Source organism: Gossypium raimondii, chromosome 5 (genome assembly GCF_025698545.1).
Source record: "Gossypium raimondii isolate GPD5lz chromosome 5, ASM2569854v1, whole genome shotgun sequence".
Lineage (NCBI taxonomy): Eukaryota > Viridiplantae > Streptophyta > Magnoliopsida > Malvales > Malvaceae > Gossypium > Gossypium raimondii.
Genome location: NC_068569.1, coordinates 31,638,717 through 31,662,042, shown reverse-complemented (window position 1 = coordinate 31,662,042; position 23,326 = coordinate 31,638,717). Strand labels below are relative to the sequence as shown.

Here is a 23,326-nt window from a genome sequence, read left to right as displayed (position 1 = left end):
CTTAGTATGGATTAATATTTTCTACATTACAATATATTTTCTATAAGACGCTTATTACTTTCTTAATTCTTCTTATAAATTCTAAAAATTTCACTAATACCTTATTTATTATTTCTGTCTTGTTTTAAATTTGTATCAGTAAAATGAGGAAAATATAACAATGACACACTCCATAAAGAATTAATGTAGTTGGCAGTTGCCCTAGGCTGCTGCCTTTTATCAAACCTTTGGGACTTAATTCTTCTAAACCGTATCTTTACACCCAAATCTCTTCAACCAAATATAAGCAATAAGGTTAGATTGTGGAGTATTAGAAGTAGAAATAATATATAAGTAGTAGCATAAGCTTGTAATGATTTAGGAATAGTGGATTTGGTGGTTTATCATAGAAGCTGCCAAGTAACAGTATTGCATGACCAACACGTAGAAGCATTATTTGGCAGACTCTTGTCTGGCATGTCCGTGGGGTCTAAAGCCACTTGGCCTGGCTGCGATGGTACGTGTCTGGAATTCAAGCCTATGCCCAGAAAACTCATTTCCATCAGCCACAAAATAATTGATTGCTTCATATATTTGTGGACTTGACCCATATATATACACACTACTTCTGTGGGTGGCTAATATGTAGTAGTCGTGGAAGAAGAAGAAGAAGAAGAGAAAGTAAAAGGTAAATAAACAATGTCAGGGGCACAAGGAGCATTGCCCAAGGAGTCGAAGACGGCAACGATATATGAATCAGTACAAGGAGGAGAGAATAAGAGCAAAACGGAGCTGAGGTCCAAGGAGGATGAGGGTGGCATTCAGGTTGATAGGCTGGAGGACAAGGTGAAAGATCCTACTGGCGAAGGTGGCCCTATCTTTGGCTCTCCCTCTCCCAACAACGATGACAACCAAGACTTGGGCGTTACTGGCACAGCCTAGGCCTACCTTGCTTCATTTAGCTACCCTTCCCTACCTACCAACCTACTGCTATCTCCTTTTACATGTCTTATATAGTAAGATGTAATAGATATATACACACACGTATGCTCCTACATGTAATAACACAAAGATGCTGTTTTTCTTACTTTCTTTTTTAAATAAATGTATACACCAGTGCTGGTATGGTGTGTTTTGTTGATGTACCAATGATTCAAATTAATTAATCTGAGTTGAAAAGAATGATTTGGTGTTTATCATGGCGTGGGGGGTTAACACTTTAGGATTACATAGTGTTGGTTAAAATATGTCTATAGTGATTGTATTTTTCGAAAATTTCAAAGTAGGAAATTTAATTTATAGTGCTTGTATTTTTCAAGGAATTTAATCAAGAAAAACTTAAAATTAGGAATTTAATTCTGTGAAGTCAGGTTGAATTGTTTAAACAGGTTAATTACAATAATTTTTATTATAAAAATCAGGTGTTGTTCATGTTGTTCAATTTTTTATTTCAAAATCAAGTTTAAGAATTGGAGAAGTATAGGGACATTTTAACCCAAAGTGTTTTCAATTCAGTTGTTGCCATTCACTTCACAGTTTATCCTCCGAAATAATGATTCTTTTTATAATGATGGTGTTTACGAGTGTATAATTGTTTTTAAAGTTAACTTTGACTAACACAGCCTTGGTTAAAAATTCTTTTGACCCGTTACCAGTATTACTCGTTTGATTTTTAGCGGTAAAAATATGTGTCAAAATTTACCTTTTTAGTGATAAAAATATATAAAAGAGTTGAGGTGTTTGGGAGTAACTTTTTCTTTCAAGATATTGATATTCCAATGGAAGATGTTGGTGACCATTGCAAAGTCCAAGATATTGATGTGGTTTTTAACCCTAGGTCATTTCCAAATTAGACCCTGGCCACCATAAGGAGTGCCGGCGGGGGGTAATGCGATACCAGCTAAGGAGGCATGTGATCACCATGGAACTCAACAAGACGATAATATGGGTATGAGGAAATGGCTGAGATTGTTGAGCTGGAGATCTAGAGTTGTTTGGAACATAGGCCGTATATTCTTACATTTGTGGAGCCTAAACTCAGTGGGTCATGAGAAGACAATGTTATCGCAAAGCATGGATTTTCACTCTCACATACGATTCAGGCCAAAGGGTTTTGTAGGGGAATTTGAATAATGTGGTAAGATTCAGTAACTGTAGATGTTCTCTATGATCATAGCCAGCTGGTTCTTAGGTCAGAATAGCTTGAAAAAGTAATCTTTGATACGGAAATCTAGGTTTGCTATGTACCTTGAACTCGATAATGTTGATCGATGTTGAAGTAAATTAAAAAACGTATTTTGAAACATATATTAATAAATGATTTAGAAAACTTTAATATCAAAGTGGAAAACACAAATATTTTTATCACAATCTATATTTAAATCATTATAAAGATCGTTATACAATTATTCCTCTCCATATTAATCCTATTTGTTTATCAAAATAATACTATTTGAGATTTAAGTTATATTGGAATTTTTTTTTTTAGATTTAGTGATATTTAGATGGTATCTTTAATAAAATTTACAAATATAATTTCATTTATTAAAATTTATTTTATTTAATTAAATATTACTAATACATTTTATATAAAATTTAAACATTTTATTAAAATACTATATTAATTAAAATTTATTATTTTATTTCACTTAGGAATAAAACTAATTACTGAAATTTAATACAAGAGTTTGTGGATAGTTTATTTACAATATAATTGTTACTATTACACATGAAAATCTTATGAAATATATCATAAAATATCGATTTTATAACAAACTCGATTGTTATAATGAAATATTGTTATAGAGTGTGTATGTTATGAGAAGGCTGATATTATATTTTAAAGAAAGGGTAAATTACAAAAATAGTCACTTATGTATAGTGTAAATTACGTTTTGATCACCGAATTTTAATTTGTCACAAAATGGTCACTAACATTATCAATTTGTAACATTTTGGTCACTAACTATTAATAGTATAATGACAACCTAATGTGGTACTGTTGGAGAGAATCTAAAGATGATAAAGGAATAGACATTCAATATGGAATGAATTCTTTTTTTTTTTTTGTTTATTTACATCTTATTCTCTTACACTCTTCTATATTCTTTTACTTCATTTTTCGACAATGACTTCATCACTTACAACCCTTTATATTGTTGTTGCAAGTGACTATTAATCTCTATACATGCATCTTAATTGGACTCTTGATCTACTATATGCACTAGGAAAGCACATTCATGCATCTAGATTTCCTAATTCATTCATTATAAGTACATTTACTGAATGACGTCACATTATTCAACATATTCTCCCTTAATATGATGTTCTTTGACTATGATCAGATGAGCAACTGGAGCAAAGATCTCATGATAGTTAATATCAAGCTACTTTGCATAACCTTTCACCACGAATGGATTTTTTTCTTTGGACCAAACCATTTGGATTGTGCTTCATCTTGTATACCCATTTTATGTCAATAGCTTATTTGTTATTTGGCTTTTTAACCAACTATCATGTCTTGTTCTTTTCAATTGCATCAATTTCTTCTTACATAGTTTTCTTCCAAAATCCTCTTTGATTACTTCTTTAAAGCTTTTTGGTTTAACTACAAAATAATTGCATCTAGCATAAACATAAATTAAACTCCTCATTTTTCTTGGAGTGGAGTTGGTGATGAAAACTAGAACTTAGAGAACTTGACGAGGATGAAGAATTTGGTGTAGAATGAGTCAGTTGTTCATCAACATTACTAGATGCATAATCATCATGAGAACAGTTTTCTCAACCTTTTATTATTGCCAATTCCATGTAATCTTTTCATTAAACACCATGTATCACCTTCTTGGTCTTCAAGCTGTAAAGTTTATAACCCTTTGACATAGAATTATAGCCAATGGCACACACTTCTCACTTGTTTATTCGAACTTAGTCCTTTTCTTAGGGGATTTGAGCATAACAAACATACCAAAAAACTTTAAGGTAGGTTACAGGCAGGTTACGGAAGGTTTTCTTTCACTCCATGCTTAAAATAGAGTCCTATTTCATCCGACTTTAGTTGGACATCTATCTAGAAAATACATAGTTGTATTAATAGCTTTAGACCAAAATTATTTAAGTATCCCTTTCTTGAACAATATGGATTTGATCATCTCCATCACTGTTTGATTCTTCCTTTTAAACACGTCGTTTTGTTGTGGTGAATGCCTAACAATCAACTGGCGTTCCATGCCTTCATTTTCATAGAACTTATAGAACTCATTAGAGGTGTATTCCTTTCCTATATCACTTCTCAACGAGAACTTTAACCCTCGTAAATATTGATAGTACTCATATTTTTATCTCATAAAATACACTCATGTCATACGAGTTAAATCATCAATGAATAAAATAAAGTACCTATTTTGAGCATGAGACGAAGTTTTCATACGATCACACCGAATACACTCATGTCATACGAGTTAAATCATCAATGAATAAAATAAAGTACCTATTTTGAGCATGAGACAAAGTTTTCATAGAATCACACACATCGGTGTGAACCTAGCCCTCCATGGCCCTTCCTTTGGAAATGGTTGGCGGTGTTGTTTGCCAAGCATACAACCTTCGCACACACTAGATTTTTCTTGTATTATTGGCAACCTATATACCATATTTCTTTGAGCAAGCAACTTGAGATCTTTGTAGTTTAAGTGCCTAAGTCTTCTGTGCCACAAACAAAAACCATTTTCTCCTCTAACCATCAATCTAAGACTCTTCTTGTATTGAAAAAATTGTAGAAAGCTTCTATTGTTGGTTATTTTGATTGTAGCAATAATTTTTCATTTCAAATTAAGGATTTTGAACTCTTAATTCTCAAAGGATAGAGAATAATCATGCCCCAAAACATGTCCAATACTCAACAAATTTTCATCTAATGTTGGCACATAAAGAGTATCATGGATGATCTTTTGCTTCCTTACTTTGTTTCAACTCTAATGTTGCCTCTGTCTTGAACTTCGACATATTTACCATTTTCCATTTTCACCTTTGAGCGAAATGTGGAGTCTATATCAAGAAATTTTTCTTTATATTCCATCATGTGATTACTTCAACCACTATCCAAATACCACACATTCTTTTGTTTCTTAAAAGCCTTATGGCAAGAAAAGAATAGGTTCTCATCATTCTTTATCTTCCAAACGTCTTGCAATTGTACTATTATGGCTTACTTTTGTTCCAACAATCCTCTTCATAACTATTCTTTTTACAAATTCTACACCACTTATTAAATTCATTGGCATTACCTCATCCACCATTGTCGTTTCTTCTACTTCAGCCTCTTTTAAATCTGTCGCCTCTAAAAGGCTCACCTTTATTTTATATTGAAGATTTCTCACCATTCATGGAAACAATGGTAAGATTAGATTGAAACGCGCTCTTAACAAATTTTTCTGAGCAACGTAATAACTTTTTGCTCATAGGATCTTAGTGAACCCACCAACCCTTGAACAATCATGGTTGACAAATCCATAGTTTCTTCAATAACAGCCACAATGGGATCAAAATTTTCCATTAAACCGATTAGAATTTTATCAACAAGTCCACAATCATTTATTGTGTCTCCATGTGCCTTCATTTGATTCACCAACTTAGATAATTTATTATGATACTCATTTATGCTATTAAGCTCTTTCAATTTTTTTTTTCATTCTCAAATTCTCTAAGTTTAACAATTCTCACCTTGTGTCTCCTTCGAATTCTTGTTGCGGAATGTCTCATGCTTCATTTGATTTCTTTGCTCTTATGATTCTAGGAAATATGACATTCGAGACTCCTCTTTGGATCATCCCAAGAACTCTAGCATCCATGATCTTCTTATTCTTTAATTCTTCAAGTTATTCTTATGTAGCATCTTCTGAATTTTCTTAGCCTTCCTTGACTAACTCCAAGACATTCAATGAAGTGAATAGTGTCTCAATTTTAATTTCCCAAAAATCATAATTTTTACTTTCGAAGACAGGAACTTGAACATTGTTATAGAGTGTGCTTATGAAAGCCACAGCCAATTTTATTCTCAACACTCTCTCACTTTGTAAAGATCTATAACTTTGATACTACTTTATTAGAGAGAATCTAGAGATGGTCAAGGGAAGAGACACTCAATGTAGAATGAATTCTTTTTTTTTAACTTGCATCATATTCTCTTACACTCTCCTACATTCTTCTAATTCACTTAAACCCTTTATATAATTGTTGCAAGTGACTATTAATTTCTATACATGCATCTTAATTTGACTCTTGATCTACTATTTCATGTTTCTTAGATAAATACATTCACGCATCTAAATTTCCTAAATCCATCCATTCTAAGCACATTTATTGAATGACATCACATTATTCAACATACACGTTAAATTATCATTTTAAATGGAAACTTTAGGTCAAATTGAACGATCAATCCCTATATTTTTCTTTTTTAGCAATTTAATTCTTTTTCTTTTATTTTCTTTTAATATTTTCTTTCTTTATTTTATAGTTGAAATGAGGAAGAATCCCACGCTGGTTTGTGCTCCAATAACTGTGGATTCCTCTGATAAGATGGTAGCTGACACGGCTAAAGCTAAAGCCTTTTACAACTGATCTTGTAGAAATTAGATTGGATGGTCTAAAGAATTTTAACCCTTTTGAAGACCTCAAAGTTTTAATCAAAGAATGCCCTTTGCCTACAATCTTCACTTACAGGTTTCAAGATTTCATTCTTTTTTCTTTTTTCTTTTTTTGAACTTATTAGCTTCAGTTTGATGTAAGCTTTAATGGACTTTTTTTAAATTTTCTTTCTAGGCACTACACCAAAGCAGGCTTTTAGCGGCGTTTTTCGCGGCGTTTGGATACAAAATGCCGCTAAAGATAGACCATTAGTGGCGCATCATTAAAAACGCCGCTAAAAATAAACATTACCGGCGTTTTAGGTACAGTATACAAAAACCTAAGCTTAACGACGCCGTTTCAAGAGCATTTGGTGATTTAGCGTTTTTAAGTAAGTAGCCGCTAAAACCCTAAGCCCAACGACACCGTTTCTGAGATTTTGGGGATTTAGCGGCGTTTGTATAAAAGCGCCGCAAAAAAACTAAACGCAACGACGCCGTTTCCCGAGCTATTCACGGAATTAGCGGCGCTTCCTATAAAGCGCCGCTAATGCTTAGGTCTTTAGCGGCGTTTCTGGGAAAGCGCCGTAAAAAAATCTAGCGCAACGACATCGTCTCGCCAGCTTTCAGGGATTTAGTGGCGCTTTATAGGAAGCGCCGCTAATTATCAGGCTTTTAGCGGCGTTTGTTGTAAAAGCGCCGCTAAAAACCTAAGCCCAACGACGTCGTCTCCTTATCTTTTGGGGTTTTAGCGGCGTTTTAAAAAAGCGCCGCTAATGCTCAGGGATTTAAAATAATTTAAAATATTTCTTAAAAATTGAAAAATTAAAAAATTATTATTTAAAATATTTTTAAAGTTTTTTGGATACATTACTGATTTTTTTAGTTTATATATTAAATAATTTCTTATATAATCGTAAAAGAGGTAGTATTAAATTTAAAATATTGAATTAATTATCATTATAGTATATGGTTTAGAGTTTAAGGAGTAGGTCAGGATATGAATTTAGGGTTTGAGATTTATGGTTTAGGGTTTAGGTGTTATGCTTTTGGGGTTAGGGGAATTTAAGAGTTAGAATTTAGGGGTTTAGGGGTTTAGGGGTTTAGGAGTTTAGGGGTTAGGGGTTTAGGGATTTGGGGTTTAGAGTTTGAACGGTAAAGTTAGAGTTTAAGTTTAGATTAAATATCTTTTATTAATTTTTATATGAAATATGTTATTTAAGTTAATAAGAAATTTAATATATTTAAATTATGAGTATATAGTTTATATTATTTAAGAGATATAATAGATAGATGATCGATCACTTTATGCATGTAGATTGATACATGTATCAAATACTTTTAAATATTACATAATATTTTTAAATAATATTTATTGACGTAAAATTTAAATAGTAAAATTGTATAATAAAATTTTTAGGGTTTTGCTTTAGGGATTAGGGAGATTTAGGAGTTTAGGGTTTATGCTTTAAGGGTTAAGGGGATTTAGGGTTATGGGTTAGAATTTTATATTAAATACTTTTAAATATTACTTAAAATATGAATAATTATTAATGTAAAATTTAAATTAAATATACAAGAGATAAATAAATAAATAACAAAATTTATTCAAATTTTAGCAAATATTTATTGCATTTTTGTATGCGTTTTCAAAAAGCGGAAATTATCTTTAAAATGAAAACGGCATTGTTTGATTAATCATTTGTATGCGTTTTTATGAGAACGCATGAAAATTTACTTATATTTTATTAAAACGGCACCGCTTGTTTACAGACATAAAATTTTAGTGGCGTTTTTGGTAAAACGCATAAATATGAACACAATATCTGCAATTACTTATAAATAAATATAAATAATTTAGTGGCGTTTTTGTTACAAACGCTGCAAATAATATTTGAAAAATTGAATAAAACGGAGCCGTTTCATGACATGATATTTGTAAGATTTGTGGCGTTTTCTTTAAGCGCCGCTACATTAAATGAAATTATACTAGCATATCTCCATCAACCCAATTTAACTTAAAAATATAGCATAAATTTAAAATTGTAATACATTATTTGAATAATATCAATAATTTATAAATTCGAATGTTGATAAAGTTTGAATATTTATTTACGTAAAATTTAAATAGTAACATTGTATAATAAAAATTTTTAGGGGTTATGCTTTAGGGGTTAGGGAGATTTAGGGGTTTAAGGTTTATGCTTTAAGGGTTAAGGGAGATTTAGGGGTTATGGGTTAGGAATTTAAGAATTAGGGGTTATTAATTTTTATATTAAATACTTAAAAATATTACTTAAAATATTAATAAATATTAATGTAAAATTTAAATTAAATATACAAGAGATAAATAAATAAATAATAAAATTTAAATTTATTTTAGCTTTGTGGCGTTTTTTATGAAAACGCCAGAAAATTTACTTATGTTTTAATAAAACGGCACCGTTTGTTTCTGTACATGAAAATTTAGTGGCGTTTTCTACTAAAACGCCGCAAAAATGAATAATATCCGCAATTACTTATAAATAAAAATAAATAATTTAGTGGCGTTTTTTTAAAAAACGCTGCAAATAATATTTGAAAGATTGAATAAAACGGAGCCGTTTCGTGAAATGAAATTAATTTAGTAGAGTTTTTGTAAAAAACGCCGCAAATATTTGAAAATTTGAATAAAACGGAGCCGTTTCGTGAAATGAAATTAATTTAGTGGCGTTTTTGTAAGAAACGTCGCAAATAATATTTGAAAAATTGAATAAAATGTAGCCGTTTCATGAAATGAAATTTAATAGATTTGTGGCGTTTTATTTAAGCGCCGCTACATTAAATGAAATTATACTGGCATATCTTCATCAACCCAATTTAACTTAAAAATATAGCATAAATTTAAAATTGTAATACATTATTTGAATAATATCAATAATTTATAAATTCTTGATAAAATTTTCATTATACACCCTTTAAGATTTATAAAATTTATTAAAATTTAACAATTAAAATTAATGTATTAAATATGTAACATATTTTTAAATAATATTATTGAAATAATATTAATAAAGTCATAACAATGTACCTGCTTAAAAATAATGTTATATGAATGTATCAAATAAATAAATATATATCTTATAATTTGAAAACTTATAAACTTATTAATATATATTTTAAAAGTGAATAATTAGTGGCGTTTTCCTGAAAAACGCCACACAATCAAAACCTTAGTGTCGTTTTGCCAATAAACGCTGCAGATAATATTCTATAAATTGAACGAAACAGCGTCGTTTCACTTTGGGAATTAAATATTAGTGGTGCTTATTCTCAAAACGTCGTAAATGTTGGAAAATTAGTGGCGTTTGGTTGTTAGCGCCGGAAAAGTTGGAATTGAAAACGGGGTCGTTTTAAACATATTTCAGTTTTGGACTAAATCCCCGCCCCCAGCACCAAATCCCCAATCAGTCGAAATCCCTAATTCTTTTTTCTATCTGCTATTTCTCACATCCGATTCTTCAATTGAAAAGCTTCTTACATCCGATTTCTTACATCCGTTGTTCGGTTTCTTGCAAACTTATAGGATTATTTACCTTCATTGTTTCGGTTTGTTGCTAACTCACATTACCCAGACAGAGAAGACGGAGAAGGTGGGCAGACATTCGGATTCTGTCGTCGGGGGAATCAGTATTTAAGGTACCAATTTCCCGATTCTGCGCATTTAAACATTGGGTTTTATTGTGTTTGTTAATTTTTTTGTTTGTTATTTGTTGATGACCCTGATATGTCTTGAATTCGTCTTCTCTGTGTATAGGGTTTTCAATCGTTTCATTTTGCTTCATCGTCGCGAAGGTACACTATAGCTTTCACTTCTTTTATACTGGGAATGATTTCATTGGTTTGGAGTAAATGTTATGTTGTTGGTGACGACGGTTTGGAGTATGCATCAAATGCTTTCATTTCTTCTCTGTTGGTGTCAATGAAATCGTGTGGTTGTTTTTTTAGGTGCAATTTTGCCCGTGTAATTTAGGTTTTTTTAGGGGATGACATTTGCAGGTAATGAATTCGATTTTAATAGATTTTTATGAGACTATGTTTCTCAAGATTTTAATGACAGATTCCTTCAATTTAGGTTTGAGGTTCGTAATAGTAGTATACTATCTCAGAAAATAAATTCAAAAAATCATTCCAGAAATGTAAAAAAAAAATGGACCGGTTTTGAATTATAATTGGTTTTTGCAGCTAAGATGGTACCTTCTACTGGTTTTTGCTGCTAAGATGGTACCGCTTCTATTGATTTCTGCTGCTAAATGGGAAATAGCTCATCCATACCATTTACTTTCTGGTCTTAATCTGGTTTGCACATTATGCATAATCTGGTTTTCCATATCATTTAAGCATATGAGTGTCTTTAAATCACTATTTTTTAATTTAAGAATGTGAGTTAAAATATAATGTTGGGTTCTTATCTATATTCTGGTTTGTATCTTAAATTATAATGTTCTAACTATGACTCGTAACTGGATGTAAACTTATTCATAACCACATTTAGACTTTGCTTAAATCCCAATTTGTACCTCATGTGTTCGGTTTCTTTGTTGAAAATCAATTGTTTTACTTGGTAACAGTTCTTTTAGCATAGAAAGGATTATGAACACAGAATTTTCCCTTTATCATGTTTTTTCTACAGCAGCTTCGTGCAAAAAACGCAATCATATAATTAATTGAAAAGAACTATTAGTTTTTAAAAACATAGGACTACGAGATCTCGTTTTTATTTCACATATGAAAATAACTAATGTTATAAACAATGGGGTAATTTTATGTAAAATTTCACCAAAAGATTGCTATAAATAATTATTTTATTAAAGAGTATACCTTATAATTAATTTTTGTTGTCATGTTATCATAAAAGATAAAATAAAATATAAAAAATATGTGGAATATTAAAATTGACTATTAAAATAAAATGTTATTAGAGGATTATCATACCGTATGTTAAACTCATTTTAATATTGGCTATTGTGACTTAAGACAACAGTAAGATGTTGCTAGATTGAAGCAAATGATATTAGGCAATGAAATATTCTTAATAATAATATTATATTAAAATTATTATTAAATATTGTTAATAATTATATTAGTAATGTTATTAAATTATATATTATTTTATTAAATTTTATTTTAACAATAATTATGTTAAAATATAATTAAATAATTTATTTTAATAAATATTGTTAATAATTAAATTATTTATGTTAAAACATAATAACTAAATTAAATTATTTATGTTAAAACATATTATTTTATTAAAATTATTATTAAATATTGTTAATAATTAAATTATTTATGTTAAAACATAATAACACTTAACTTACAACGTACATAATACATTTAACTTACAACTTACATAATACATAATAACTTACAACTTACATTATACACTTAACTTACAACTTACATAATACATTTAACTTACAACTTACATAATACATAATAACTTACAACTTACATAATACATTTAACTTACAACTTACATAATACATAATAACTTACAACTTACATTATACACTTAACTAACAACTTACATAATACATTTAACTTACAACTTACATAATACATAATAACTTACAACTTACATAATACATTTAACTTACAAACTTACATAATACATAATAACTTACAACTTACATTATACACTTAACTTACAACTTACATAATACATAATAACTTACAACTTACATAATACATTTAACTTACAACTTACATAATACATAATAACTTACAACTTACATTATACACTTAACTAACAACTAACATAATACATAATAACTTACAACTTACATAATACATTTAACTTACAAACTTACATAATACATAATAACTTACAACTTACATTATACACTTAACTTACAACTTACATAATACATTTAACTTACAACTTACATTATACATTTAACTTACAACTTACATAATACATTTAACTTACATAACTTACATAACTTACATAATACATAATAACTTACAACTTACATTACATACATTACTTTCATAGATTTAGATTTCAGACTTAATACATAACTTATACACGTACATAACTTACATAATTTACTTAATACATAAATATATATCATATGATATACTCACATAACGCATTTATACTTACCACTGAACAACTTACCATTGTAATTTCTGGTGAAAATCAGACTTCAAGATCTAAGAAATGGACCGGTCTTGGATGAATTTGTCAAGGGTAAGCAACGGTTATCAAAATGGAGTACAGACTTTTCTAAATTTTGCATTTCAATATGCAAGCCAAGAGAACATGATTCTTTACCCGTGTAAGAAGTGTGTCAACATAAACTGGCATTATCGTGAAGTTGTATACGAGCATCTAATTGTTGATGGGTTTGTTCGGGGTTATAAACAATGGTTATTTCATGGAGAATGTCCACCTAGTACCTCCTCTTCAAGGATGGATGTAACTTATCCTGATACTGCTTACCATCAGTCTGATAGAGGGGATGACATGGAAGGTATGTTGCGGGATGCATTTAATATGCACAATCATGGTGTCGAATCATTCCCAGCGGACTTTATGGCCTCTGATGATTGTAATATTAGTGGAAATGCTTTTACCGAACCGGGAAGTAGTGTTCGTCATGAAGACCCGAATGGAGAAGCGGCGAAGTTCTACGCGCTACTTAATGACATGAACGAAGAACTATATAAGGGATCAAAATTTTCAAAGATGTCCTTCTATGTTCGTCTTTTTCAATTAAAGTGTTTGGGAGGGTGGACCGGAAACTCGTTGACAATGCTGTTAGAGTTTTTGAGAGAGATGTTCCCGTTTGCAAAAATCCCTCGATCATGCAAAGATATGAAGAAAATGATAAAAGATTTAGGCCTTGGGTATAACAAAATCCATAGTTGCCCAAATGACTGCATGTTGTATTGGTGCGATCGGAGAAACCAACAGCGCTGTCATGTATGCGGCCACTCTCGTTGGACAAGTAGAAACACAGAAGATGGGAACGACGATGAAAATGATGCACAGTCACGGAAGAAGCTAGCCAAGATTTTGCGGTATTTTCCGTTGATACCAAGGCTTCAAAGGCTTTACATGTCATCGAAGACAGCGGAGTCAATGACATGGCACCATGATGGACGAACCGATGATGGATTACTAAGGCATCCGGCAGATTCTTTAGCTTGGAAATCATTTGACAATAAATTTACAAGCTTCGCAAGCGATCCTAGGAGTGTGAGGCTTGGGCTAGCATCTGATGGATTTAATCCTTTCAAGATCATGAGCACTGCCTACAGTACTTGGCCAGTAGTGCTTGTTCCTTACAATCTACCTCCGTGGATTTGCATGAAGCAATCTTCCTTTATCTTATCTATGATTATCCCTGGGGAGAAAGGGCCCGGGAATGATATTGACATTTATTTACAGCCACTTATTGAAGAGTTAAAACAATTCTGGGCTGGTGTCGAGACATAAGATGTGGTGAGAAAGGAGAACTTTAATTTACGTGCAGCTTTGATGTGGACCATTAATGACTTTCCCGCCTATGCCAATTTATCCGGTTGGAGTACCAAGGGTTGTTATGCGTGTCCTTGTTGTGCTGCACAAACATGTTCGCAATGGTTGTACAATGGGAAGAAGTTCTCTTACATGGGGCATCGTCGGTGGTTACCGGAAAATCATAGATTTAGATTTCAGAGTTCTGTATTTGACGGTATTGAAGAGTTCAGAGAAGCTCCTTCGCAGACCAGTGGCTCTGAAATCTTGTTCATGTTGGAAGATATGAATTTCATTTATGGGAAGATGAACCAACCGCCAAACACGCAAAGAAATAGAAGATCCAATGATGAAGCTGATGATGACTCTAATAAAGAGGACGATCCTAATGAGGCGGAGTTGTGGAAAAAAAGAAGTATTTTTTTGAGTAACCTTATTGGGAGCATCACCTTCTACGACACAATCTTGATGTTATGCACATTGAGAAAAATGTCTGCGAGAATATTGTGGGTACAGTTTTGAATATCGACGGAAAATCAAAAGACAATCTTCAGAGTCGACTTGATTTAGTCCAAATGGGAATCCGACCTGATATTCATCCCAATCCACTACCGAACGGGAAATATCGATTGCCGCCTTCTATTTTTTCAATGTCGAAGACGGAAAAAGAATTGTTCTGCACGGTGTTGAAGGATATAAAGGTTCCAGATGCGTATGCATCAAATATATCTCGATGTGTTAGTGTTAAAGATCGAAGATTATATTCGCTAAAATCACATGACTATCACATCTTGATGCAAGATTTACTGCCAGTGGCTCTACGATGTTGTATGTCCAAGAAGGTGACGTCTTGTATAATTGAACTATCCAACATAATGAAAGCCATTTGTGGCAAAGTTTTGGACGTTCAAGAACTTTAGAAGGTACAGGATCGAGCCGCTTTGACTTTATGCAACATGGAGAAAATCTTCCCACCTTCCTTCTTCACCATTATGGTTCACTTGATAATCCATCTCCCGCACGAAGCAATTCTTGGCGGACCCGTTTTCTATCGATGGATGTATCCCATAGAAAGGTGTGAACTATGAGTTTTTTAAAGTTTTCCTTCATTCACCTCTATGCCTTTAGTTTCAATAATTAAGAAATGTTGTATATTGTGTTTAGGTTTCTATCCAAATTAAAGTCCTACTGCCGCAACAAGCGATATCCAGAAGGATCGATTCTTTGAAGGCTACTTGGCAGAAGAATGTATGACATTCTGCTCAAGATATTTGGAAGATGTTGAAACAAGGTTAAACAGACCAAATAGGAATGCTGGACTCACGGACCATAACTTATCCGATACTTATTTGTTCCAAAGTTTTGGAGAACCAATCGAAAAAGTTGAAATTGCAGAATTAGATCATTTATCGTGGGTACAAGCACATCGATATGTTCTGTTTCACCATGAATTATTGGAACCTTTACGGAAGTAAGTTCTACAAATTTGATAAATATTTATCAAACTAATAATTGTTTATCTTCTAACAAAGATCACATTTTTTTAACACGGTGAGTACAAACAAATATTGAGATCTCGTTTGCGCTCCCGAAGAACACAACATCAAGATATCAATAAGTTGTTTACAGAATCTTTTTATGAATGGTTAAGCCAAACGGTATGCAGTTCGAGCTTCCGCTTACAAATAATAATGTTTTCTCATAACAAATGAATTACTCAGTTTACTTTTCATTCAATAGGTTTGGAGTGGGAATAACGTAAACGACGATGTTAAATGGCTCTCCCAAGGTCCAAATCGAGTGGTTAAAAGATATAGTGCGTTCCTCATCAACGGATTCAGATTTCATACAAAATATCGCGAGAGGTTGAGGAGAACGCAAAATTGTGGAATAGTTGTCAATTCTGCAATTACAAGTTATGCTAGTGCTAGGGACAATAATCCTGTCGAGGGAAATGTGGAATATTTCGGACAACTTACTGACATAATTGAGTTGGATTACTATGGCAAATGGAAAGTTATCTTATTTCGTGGTGATTGGGCCGATGTTAATACAGCTCATGGAATTAAGCAAGATCAATTTGGTTTTACAATGGTGAACTTTGACCGATTGATTCACACAGGACAACAACTGATAGATGAGCCGTATGTATTCTCATCTCAAGTCAAACAAGTTTTTTACTCAAAAGATCCAACTGATGAGGGTTGGTACGTTGTACTCCGTAACATCCCTAGAGACTTGTTTGACATGGGCAGTGGAAGTAAAGATAACATCGACGATAGATCAGTAACTTTGCCCTTTAGATCAGTAACTTTGCCCTTTCCAGAACAAAACTTAAACGATAATATCCCTAGTACTAGTGCACAATTTGGATGGGTTCGTTAGGATACCGATGAAGATATTTATGAATAATGAAGTAGTAAGATTTTACGATTGTTTAATTATATGTAATATCATAATTTAAATCTTCGTCTTATTATATATTTCAACTGTTTTATATGTGCTGTTATTGTTGTAATTAGTTATTAAGTAATTAACTATTTTATGTGTATTGTAGATAAAATGCCTAGAAGAAAAATTCTAAGGGGAAGCATTGTTCAAATTGATCCAAACTCGACAGAAACACATAGTACTGAACAACAGACAGCAGTTGGATCTTCAAATGTTCCGATTACAGCTGAGGATCCTACAGAAGTTCAAAGTAATTTTACATTTAATTTACATGCGTGTTTCTGTTATAGTTGATTTATTTTTCAAATTCTTACATTATAATATACCATTTGTAGCTGAAAATGGTGGGACGCGCAGAGGTCGAGGACGTACGCTACTTAGAGAGTTGTACGAGTTAGATCCAGTCGAGCGTGTCAAAGTTGGACGAAACAGTTTTGGTCACTGTTGGATCGAAGCTCGACTTTTAGTGGATACATGGGCATTTTAGCACGAAATCCGAATATGTTGCCTATAAACTACGAGTCATGGCATTAAATGCCCGATAGCAACAAAAACCAAGCCCTCGATAATATTAAGGTAACAAAATGTTAATGTCATCTATAATGCTTGGGAAATAGTTTCATTTATATTTACTTGATTAACTTGTGTTTTTTGTTTTTTGTAGGCGAGGTTTGCTTTAGAAGTCTCGGATGCTTATGTAAAGAAGGCATTGGGAAAAAGATGGAGAGACAACAAAAGTACTTTGAAGAAAAATTATTATAAGACAAAAACAACCCTCGATGAGAAATTGCAAAATGTCCCACCGGGTATGTTGAGGTACCAATGGGAAGATGCGGTTAGATTTTGGCATTCAAATAAAGGCGAGATATGACGTACTTCTAAACTATTGTAATTATTTTGGCTTATAGTATTTTCTATTTACGTACTAAAAAATTTCATAACGTAGGATCATGAACAAGTTGGAATAAGCAGCAGGCAGAAACAAAAATTCACCCACACAGCCGGGTCGAGAAGTTTTGCATGTGTAGCTGAGGCGGAGGTATTTTTAAATTTATTAATTTTGTCGAATATGTATAACTTTGCCCTTTAATTAATATTTATACTACTATATTGTTGGAACGGTCGTCCGGTCAAAAAGTTGGACGCCTTCAACTTTTTGAAATTACACATAGGAAGAAAGATGGATCTCCCATGACTCAAGTCGGTGAAATAATGGTACGTTTACTTAATACGATTTGACTTATTTTAGTTATTTATAGTGTTTATTTTCTAATGGTTTAATTCATTGCTTGTAATGCGACTATTGTTATGTTGCATATGTTTTTCAATATATAATATTGCGTTCCTAACTATGTGATTTATTTATTAGGAAAAACTAAAGGATAAAAAGGCGGAGTACGAAGTGATTGCTTCTAGTGATAGTTCGGTTCATCTTGAAGATATTGATAACCGGATTATTACTGAAGTTTTGGGTCCTGAAAGGTATGGTCGGGTTCGATTTCAAGGATCTTTTGTTAGCCCAACCTAGTATTTTGGATCCAGCTCCCACTAATACATGGCTTCGGGGAGTCAGGCTCAAGCTGAATTTCAGAGATTAAAAGACCAGATGGCTCAGATGCAAGCGACTACAATTGAGGTTCAAAGGAAATATGAAGAACTCCAGCTACAACTTAAAGCAGAGGCGGAAGCGAGGGAAGCAGCGGCGGCAGCGAGGGAAGCTGAGGCTGCAGCGAGAGAAGCAGAGCAGACCAAAAAGTACGACGAACTTCAGCAGCAGCTTCAGATTATGATGAAGATGTTTAAGTCGCAACTTCCGCCTTCATAGTGTATGACATAAATATTTTAATTTGGTTTAAACATTTAACATTTTTTGTAAAAATAATATGAATTCACTTTTATTTATTGATATTAATATTATTTTATTCCCTTATGTTGAAATATTATATAAATTTATTGCTATTGGTTGCTTTTGAATTGTTGCTACAGGAGGACCGAAAAAATGAAAAATTTAATATAAAAAAATCCCAAAAATAGTGGCGTTTTTTGTATAAAAACGCTACTAAAGAACATGTTCTTTAGCGGCATTTGTAAAAAAAGCCGCTACAAAACATGTTCTTTAGCGGCATTTGTAAAAAAAACGCCGCTAAAGAACATGTTCTTTAGCGGCGCTTAGAAAAAAACGCCGCTAAAGACCATGTTCTTTAGCGGCACTTAGGAAAAAACGCCGCTAAAGAACATGTTCTTTAGCGGCGTTTTTGTTTGTAAACGCTGCAAACGTTTGTGACGTTTTCGTTAGCGGCCTTTTTTGCGGCGCTTGAGGAAGCGCCGCAAAAACCTTTAGTGGCGTTAAAAAGCGCCGCTAAAGGCCTAAAAAAATGCCGCTAAAAACCTGTTTTGGTGTAGTGAGGATTTTCCTCTTTACCCATGTTTGAGTATTTCATAAATTTCGCCATTGATGCACCTTGCAAGCTTGTTCACCTACAGATTTCAAGTTTTTGCTCTCTTTTTTATATTAAAAAAACATTTTAACTTATTTGTTTTAGTTTGATGCAACTTTTAAATGGTGTTTTTTCAATGGGATTTTCCTCTTTACCCATGTTTGAATCATTCATAAATTCCACCATTGAAGGATCTTTCAAATTTGTTTTGACTTGTTTAGCTTGCTAATTTGTGTTTTAGACCATTGCAATTATTAATCACCTTAGTTTTTTATCTAACTTCAAAGAAAGGAGAAGAGATAAAAGAAAGGAAGAAGAAAAGTATATTAAAGTAAAAAGAAAATAAAAATTTAAATCGCTCAAAAAATAAAAAGTATAGGATTTATTGTCCAAAAGAAAAGTATAGGAATTAATTATATAATTTAACCTAAATTTATCGTCTAAAATAATATTTTAACGTATTATGGCAGCTTACAATTATATATTAATGGTAGTTAATGATTCAAATGACCAAACTGTTATAAATCGATAACATTAGTAATTGTTTTATAACAAATTAAAATTCGTGATCAATACATAATTTAATAATACATAAGTGACTCTTAAAGAAAATAGAAACTAATAAACCAAAGGTTAAATTCGCTATTAGTCCTTGTCCTATGTATGAATTGTGGATTTACTTCTTGTACTTTAATTTGCTCGTTTTAATTTTTGTACTTTTATAGTTTTAAAATTTTAGTCTTGACCAAATGGTAGTTATTAAATTTATTAAGTTAAATTTTGTTATTTTCAAAATCTAAAGTGGCAAACATATTAACGCATGTGTAATGCCATACCAACTTACTATTTTCACATATAATGATTAAGAACGATCCATTTGGAGAACATAGACTAAATTTATAACTTTACGCATGATACAAGACTAATAGTAGAATCTAACCAAACAAATTTACTTACTACCATTTGGTTAAGATTGAATTTTCAAAATTTGAAAATATAAGGACTAAAATTGATCTATAATATATATAAAACGCGAGTTTGAAAAAACTTTTGAACCGACGAGAATATCCTTTATTGTTCATTATATTACTTATTTAACATTAATATATATATTTTATTTGTATACCAATTAATTATTATATATTATTTTAAAGTAATTATCATTTAATAGTGCTACATTCATATATAAATTAAAATTAAGATTTACCCTTATAAATAACATTCAATAATATCATATCAATAATATATTTTTATTATTTATATGAACTGCACAATTGAGTATATCAATTAATTACTATATATTTTTAAATAATTATCATTTAATTTGTATTATAATTATATATAAATTAAAATTAAAATTTATCATTATAAATAATATTCAACATTGGCTTAAAAATATCAGCATGATTCATGCAACTCCACATATATAAAAGGAAATTTAAATATTGAAGATGGAACAGTTGCAATATAAAAAGACCAACAATGTAAGAACTTTGCACCGTCACTTTTATAGGCTTCAAAAAAATTAAATAATGGAGTACTAAAATAATTTTTAATTTTTTAGAAAGTTGGATTTTTACATTTATTTTAATTATTTTTAATAAATTTAAGTTTTTTCTTTAATTTGTTTCATATTTTTTATAATACTGGATGATTTAATGTCGATTCTTATTTTACTTACAAAAATGAATTATTAGAAAATTAAAATATATATTAAATAATCTTATTCCAATTAGACAAGTTAAATTTGAACAAGATTCACTTTTTAACTGATAATATTATTATTTGGTTTTAAAATAAAATATATTTAAAATATAAAATGTTAAAAATAATTTTAATATTAAAACTAAATTGACATTAAATTTAAAAATTAATGGTTAATTTAATCATTTTAATAAATTAAAAGCATTGTTAATTTTATGTATTATTATTGTAAATCACACTTTAATCCTAATTCTCTAAATAATTTTTATTTATTAGAATTCAATCTTTAAGAAATTACATAAAATTTTAAGATAAAGTTGTTCTTTTACCTTTATTCAAATTCATAATAAGGGTTGAAGTAATCCATCTCCAATTATATGAAATAAAAATATTTCATTAGATATTAAAAATAGTTGCCTTGAATATTAGAAATTAGTATATATAAAAGCACAAGTTTGAAAAACTTTTGAACTGATGAGGATACTCTTTATTTTCCATCGTACAATTAAATTCACATTTAAAAATAATTATATTATTTAATTTAAAATTATTAGTTAAAAAGTAAAAATAAAATAAAATTTTGAAATAATTATTATAATTTATTAGAAGTGTTAGTTAAAATATAGGGAAGAAGTTGTGATAATTATAATTATAATTTATTTAAAAAAATTTGTGCTAATATTTTAAAGTTATTATTTCAATAAAATTCTAGGGCAATTTACACAAAAAAGCCCTTTTTTTTAAATTACCGAAATGGGCCCGGTATTTAATTATTTACAGGAATGGGCCATTTTCCGGCAAATCGCGTCCACGTCAGGGCGCTGTCGTGGCCGCGACTTCATGCCACATAGCGCGTTTCGGGGGACGCGATTTCGCCGTTTTTCCCACGTTAGGTTTTTTTGGCTTTTAGGGTTTAGGGTTCAGGCTTTTTAGGTCCTGGAAGAAATAATTTCGAGTTGACGTTTCTGAGCAAATAGTATAAAATCGCTTTTACCAGGATGCTTTATGAGAAGAATTTGTTAAATCGCGCCCACGTGGACGCGCTTTTGCTACAGTAGGTCCTAAAAAAATTATTTTGAGTTGACGCTTCTGAACAAATAGTATAAAAAACGCTTCAAGCAGGATGCTATTTGAGAAGAATTTCTGAAATCGCGCCCTCGTGGACGCGCTTTTGCTACAGTTGGTCCTGGAAGAAATAATTTCGAGTTGACGTTTCTGAGCAAATAGTATAAAATCGCTTCTACCAGGATGCTTTATGAGAAGAATTTGTGAAATCGCGCCCACATGGACGCGCTTTTGCTACAGTAGCATGTTTGGACTGAGGCTATAAATGAGGCAAAAAATGTTCTCAGAATGCATAAGTTACAGCAGAAACAATTTAAAGAAGCTAAGAAGGTTAGAGTTTCAAATATGAGTGAACGTATTAGTACTGTTATTTACTATGATGGTGAGGTTTGCCACACCGAGAATGGTGTTGTTTTTTTGTCGGAGAATACGGTGCGGTGGTTTTAACGAACATAGATTTGATGAACTTCGTAAAAGAATTAGGCGTAAAATTTTCGGAACGACGCCAATGAAAGTTCTGTCTATCACGTATCGATTTTGTTCTTCTGTTGATTCGGTGACATATGACTCGTTCGACATAAAAGGTGCTCGTAGCTTGGAGGCAATGGTGCAGACTCATCTTGCTAGTGAAGCACCTTATATTGAGTTATATGTATAATTTACATCGCCAAATGATGTACTTGCGACCGGTGTTCGAGATGTATACACGACCCCTGGTCGACACTCGGTTAGCGGGTTACAAAATACGGAACAGCCCATGTTTGGTAGTGGTGTCGAATGCACATCCCCTGCAAGACACTCTGTCGGTGGATGGGACATGTACATCGGTGGCTCGATGTTTGATGTTGGAAATACGTACTGGGGAACGGCATCAAGTTCTAGTGGGTGGCGATCTACATCCAATTGGGGACGTTATCAAATGCCTAGAATAAGGGATGATGTACTCCCTACTACGTCAACCGGTGAGGGGACCTCGTACGCTGCAGATGATTATAGGTTAGAAGATGACTCCGATGTGGATCCACCTCGAAAGCCCAGGCCGGATGGTGCAGAAGTTGGCTTATTTTCTGAACCGGAGCCTATTCCAACAGAACCTGAAGATGCTGAAAGGAGTTCAGATGAAGAAGAAAATTCACGATTCAGAGCATACTCACCTCCAGCCCACATGCATAATGTCGATCTGTCTGCAGATGATGCGTTAGAGTTTCCAGATCTACCACACCAGTTGCGTGATCGTACAAGTTCGGGGGTTGATTTCGGTGAATTTGAAGTTGGTAATCAGTTTACCAACAAGGATAGTTTTATTGGTGCTTTAAAACAACATAGCATCAAAAACGGTGTTAACTACTACGTCGTTAAATCCAAATCTGATAAGTTTGAGACGAAGTGTGCTTTCCAAGACGGCACATGTTCATGGAAAATCTACGCCTCGTTAAGGAAAAGGACAGGGTTGTGGAAGATTAAAAAGTACAAATGTCCACATACATATGTTGCAGGTACAGTATTGACAGTTTCTGAATAATACTTTTATTATGCAATGTTGCATTATTTAATGT

The 23,326-nt window shown here is 31.9% G+C and overlaps 1 protein-coding gene across 1 annotated transcript; it reads left to right on the top strand.

Moving 5' to 3' along the window:
• Nucleotides 1–607: 607 nt before the first annotated feature.
• Nucleotides 608–1,175, top strand: LOC105765767 (uncharacterized). Its single transcript, XM_012585020.2, has one exon. The coding sequence runs from the start codon at nucleotides 679–681 to the stop codon at nucleotides 919–921; it is 243 nt and encodes an 80-aa protein (XP_012440474.1). The 5' UTR covers nucleotides 608–678; the 3' UTR covers nucleotides 922–1,175.
• Nucleotides 1,176–23,326: the final 22,151 nt, after the last annotated feature.

What these genes read in the sequence shown, in the direction of transcription:
- LOC105765767 (XM_012585020.2), top strand. Translation starts at nt 679, where the DNA reads ATGTCAGGGGCACAAGGAGCATTGCCCAAGGAGTCGAAGACGGCAACG.